Source organism: Chiloscyllium plagiosum, unplaced genomic scaffold (genome assembly GCF_004010195.1).
Source record: "Chiloscyllium plagiosum isolate BGI_BamShark_2017 unplaced genomic scaffold, ASM401019v2 scaf_2981, whole genome shotgun sequence".
NCBI classification, from domain to species: domain Eukaryota; kingdom Metazoa; phylum Chordata; class Chondrichthyes; order Orectolobiformes; family Hemiscylliidae; genus Chiloscyllium; species Chiloscyllium plagiosum.
This window is the reverse complement of record NW_025215199.1, coordinates 52,913-57,754: the sequence shown is the minus strand read 5'-3', so window position 1 is coordinate 57,754 and position 4,842 is coordinate 52,913. Positions and strand designations below refer to the sequence as shown.

Here is a 4,842-nt window from a genome sequence, read left to right as displayed (position 1 = left end):
GATGATACAAATATCTCAGCAAGAGGCCCAGCAATCACTTCTCTAGCTTCCCACAGAGTTCTCGGGTACACCTGATCAGGTCCTGGAGATTTATCCACCATTACCCGTTTCAAGACATCCAGCACTTCCTCTTCTGTAATCTGGACATTTTGTAAGATGTCACCATCTATTTCCCTACAGTCTATATCTTCTATATCTTTTTTCACAACAAATACTGATGCAAAATACTCATTTAGTATCTCCCCCATTTTCTGTGGCTCCACACAAATGCTGCCTTGCTGATCTTTGAGGGGCCCTATTCTCTCCCTAGTTATCCTTTTGTCCTTAATGTATTTGTGAAAAACCCTTTGGATTCTCCTTAATTCTATTTGCCAAAGCTATCTCATGTCCCCTTTTTGCTGAAACTATTCTTTGATTTATAAAGATGCCTTCTGCACCTCATGGCAATTACTCATTTTCCACATTTAAAGGCAGGTTTCTGACAGAGAAATGTACAATCCAGAACCAACTCAGCTGAACAGTGCAAACACTCACAATGATCATTCCACAGCAAGAGAAACATGCATTTCTGTCGCTCCTTTTACATGCTCAGGATGTATCAGTAGCAAACACATTATTACAAAAGTGTAACCACTCCAGTAATTGAACAATCAGACAATTGTGCACAGCAGGATCCCACCAAACATTACCAAGTTCAGCAAAGACCTCATTCAATTCTGTGCACAGAATGTTTTGGAATGCTGGAAGAAACTGCAGATATTTCAGTATTGGTTTCAAATCTTCTATAGCTGAGCACAGCCTCAGTTTACTGAACTCTGGGACATTGTCAGTCTGAGTCAAACCTGCACATCGATTGCCGTCAGCACTTTGCCGATATCCAGGGTTACAGTCACATTGGTACGAGCCCTCAGTGTTGACACATCTTCCAGAATTCCCACACGGTGCAGCATTTGCACACTCGTCAATATCTGTAACGATAGATAACCAATCAGGCTGCAGTGGGCAGAGTTTAACCCTGACTTCCGATTGCTTCTTTCATAGGATGGGAGTACATCTAACAGGGAGCTAGGCTGCCATGTGGCCTGACAGGACAATGGCTTAACGATAATAATATTAATGATAAAGATGTGTGCTAATAATATTAACGATAATAATATTAATGATAAAGATGTGTGCTAATAATATTAATAATAATAATATTAATGATAAAGATGTGAGCTAATCTTGCAACAGGAGAGTGGGAGGTTAACCTTCTACCTGCTATAACTTGTCCTTGAGGTGTTTGATGGGGACAGTGTAGAGGAAGATTTACTCTGTAGCTAACCCCATGTTGTCCCTGCCCTCACAATGTTTGATGGGGACAGTGTAGAGGAAGCTTTATTTTGTAGCTAACCCCATGTTGTCCCTGCCCTCACAATGTTTGATGGGGGATAGTGTAGAGGAAGCTTTATTTTGTAGCTAGTCCCATGCTGTCCTTGCCCTGGCAATGTTTGATGGGGACAATGGGAGAGGAAGCTTTACTCTGTATCTAACCCTGTGCTATCTCTGTTCCTGATGAAGAGCTTATGCCTGAAACGTCGATTCTCCTGCTCCTTGGATGCTGCCTGACCTGCTGCACTTTTCCAGCAACAACGTTTCTCAGCTCTGTTTATGTCCTGGAAGTGTTTGATGGCACAGTGTGGAGACAGCTTTACTCTGTATCTAACCCCGTGCTGTCCCTGTCCTGGGAGTGTTTGATACTGCATTTCCCTCCTGTTTCTGGATATTGTTACCATCATTTGGTTTCAGGCTTTAAGTAAAGTCAAGGCCCTCATTACCTGAACACTTGCGATTCCGGATTCTGTAGCCATTTGGACAGGGCAGACAGCGGTATGACCCCACTGAATTCACACACTCTGCATTTGGACAGGTGGAAATATCCAGACACTCATCAATATCTGAAAAGGTGCAAAAAGTAGGGAGAACAGACTGAATTTAGAAATTTGCCGTCCAGATCAATCTAAATATCATTAACAAGACAGAATGTGTGTGTGTGTGAGAGTTTGCATGTGTGACAGACAGACAAAGAAAGAGAGACAGAGAGAGAGAGACAGACAGAGAGACAGAATGAGAGAGAGAGAGACAGAGCGAGAGAGAGAGAGAGAGAGACAGAGACAGAGAGAGAGCGCAAGAGAGAGAGACAGAGCAAGAGAGAGACAGACAGAGAGAGAGAGAGAGAGAGGGAGGGACAGTTGAGAGTGTTCACAAGTGGTTCTGGGACTGTAGGCATGAGGTCTGATGCTCTATCTTCATTTTCTTCATGTTCTGATGGTGAATATTTATTCTTCTTTCTGTAACAATGATGTTCTGCCCATTCTCCCAAATCCCAGCTTTTGATCAATTGATCTCTGTGGCCGGCCAACCTTTCTTGGAGCTTCTGGATTTCAGATCATCAAAACGTGACAATCTCAAAAACCCATTTGCCACCTCATGAGCAACAAGTCTTTGTACTGGACTCTCAGCTCCAGGTTCTTGCTTGATCCTTTTTTTAAATTCATTCTCGTGATGCAGAGGTAACTGAGAAGGCAAAGCATTAATTACCCACAGAGCAGTCTCAGAGTCAACCACATTGCTGTGGGCCTGGAGTCACATATAGGCCAGACTGGTTAAGGATGGCAGTTCCCTTCCCTAACGGACATTAGTAACCTAGATGGATTTTCCTTGGGATCTCCAGAACATTACCTGGGTCTTTGGATAAATATCCCAGCAATAACACTAAGAAGGCTGTTGCTTACCCCCAAGTCTCACCCTGTCACACCCACAATCATCTATCAGACACTACATGGCCCTGATTTCTTTTTTTCTGATATTGAGTTTTTGAGGTGGGAGGTGAATACAACGTTGAAAACTCCTCATGCTGCCGGATTTACAATGAGGACAAATTATTAATTACCCACACAATCCGTCCCGTGAGAATTGGCTGAAAACCCCTTGGAACAGGCACAATGGAAACTGCCGACTGTGTTCACACAGTGACCATTGAGGCAGGGCCGAGGTCTCACTTTACATTCGTCAGTATCTACAGGGGAGACACAAACCATTAGCCATCCGCCTCAAAATCAAAACGGCCCAATAGATCGAAGTCCCCACCGAGACCCACACACAAGCTCAACGTACCCTCACTCCCTTCTCCCGACCCCCACCCCCCTCCTGCACTCTCGCAGTGCCCCCCCCTTCCTCCAGCCTCCTCACCCCATTCCCCTCCCAATTACTCTCTGATACCTCCTCCATCACCCCACAGGATGGGAGCTAGAAGCTACACCCTTTGGGTAATTTGGCCTAAGTACCCCCAGAAGCAGCAAATCCTGTCTCTAAGCCATTTAAACTGGACCCCAGTGATGAATAAACACCAGTCTCGATGACAGCACTGATGGTCCCTGCTGCTTTGCTGAGCGCAGTTCGACTCTCTGCTCGGCTTCACTCACCAACACAACGTGAACGTTCGGTGTTCAACTGGAAACCAGTGTTACACGCACATGTGTAACCAAGCTGCCGTATCACACAGCGTCCCGGCCCACAGATCTGCGGCATCTGATGACAGATGTGAACCTCGGGAGCTGCAGATCGAGAAGAACATAGCAACAGTAAATACCATTGGGAGTGAGAGTCAGAGAGAGAGAGAGAGAGAATACAAGGAACGGATAGAGTTATCAAGTGAGAGAGGAAGACTGGGCAAGAGAAAGACAAATGGTGGAAGAGAGAAAATATAACAAGGAAAGAGATGAGCAGAATGGGAAAAAAAAGAGAAACGGAGAGGAGGAGGAAAGCAAAGAGCTGGAACAGAATGGGGAAAGTGAACAGGAAGGAAGCACAAAGAGACAGCACAAGAGAGAGAGACATAATGACAGAGCGAGGGAAAAGGATAGATCAGGTTGAACAGACATAATGAAAGGAAGGAAGGAAGGAAAGAGGACACTCTGTATACAAGGAAACCCCACACTGTATACACCGTGTACAAGGATCACCCACACTATATACACCGTATACACAGAGACCCACACTGCATACACGGTGTACAAGGAACCTCCACACTGTATACATCGTGTACAGGGACCCCTCACACTGTATACACTATGTACAAGGAGCCCCCACACTATATACACCGTATACACGGAGCCCACACTGCATACATCATGTACAGGGATCCCCCACACTGTATACATTGTGTATGGGGACCCCACACTGTAAACATCGTATACACGGAGCGCCCACACTATATACACCATATACATGGAGCCCTCACACTGTATACACAGTGTACAGGGAGCCCCCACACTGTATACACCATGTACAGGGAAACCCCACACTGAATACACCGTGTTCAGAGAGCCCCCACACTGTATACACCATGTACAGAGAGCCCCCACACTGTATACACTGTGTACAGGGACCCCCCACACTGTATAAACCATGTACAAGGAGCTCCCACATTATATACACCGTATACACAGAGACCCACACTGCAGACACGGTGTACAAGGAGTCTCCACACTGTATACATCGTGTACAGGGACCCCTCACACTGCATACACCGTGTACAGATTCCCCCCACACCTGTATACACCGTGTACAGGGACCCCCCCACACTCTATACACCGTGTACAGGGACCCCTCACACTTTATACACCGTGTACAGAGACCCTCCACACCAGTGTACACCGTGTACAGGGACCCTCCCAGACTCTATACACCGTGCACAGGGAACCCCCACACTGCATACACCATGTACAGGGACCCCCCACACTGTACACACTGTGCACAGAGAGCACCCCAAACTGTATACACTGTGTAAAGGGTCCCCCC

The 4,842-nt window shown here is 46.1% G+C and overlaps 1 protein-coding gene across 2 annotated transcripts in view; it reads right to left on the bottom strand.

Annotated features, from left to right (window-relative positions):
- LOC122548207 (latent-transforming growth factor beta-binding protein 4-like) overlaps window positions 1–4,148 on the bottom strand; it is a 16,853-nt gene extending 12,705 nt beyond the window's left edge. The window contains exons 1-4 of one of the 2 annotated variants that reach the window (XM_043686751.1): window positions 3,465–4,148; window positions 2,933–3,058; window positions 1,818–1,937; window positions 843–968 (exon numbers count right to left, since the gene is read on the bottom strand). In XM_043686751.1, the coding sequence (XP_043542686.1) occupies window positions 843–968; window positions 1,818–1,937; window positions 2,933–3,058; window positions 3,465–3,879 (787 nt within the window). In that variant the 5' untranslated portion in view covers window positions 3,880–4,148. Of the gene's footprint in view, window positions 1–842; window positions 969–1,817; window positions 1,938–2,932; window positions 3,141–3,464 lie in introns of those variants that run through there. The other variant, XM_043686752.1, reaches the window with a different exon arrangement.
- Window positions 4,149–4,842: the final 694 nt, after the last annotated feature.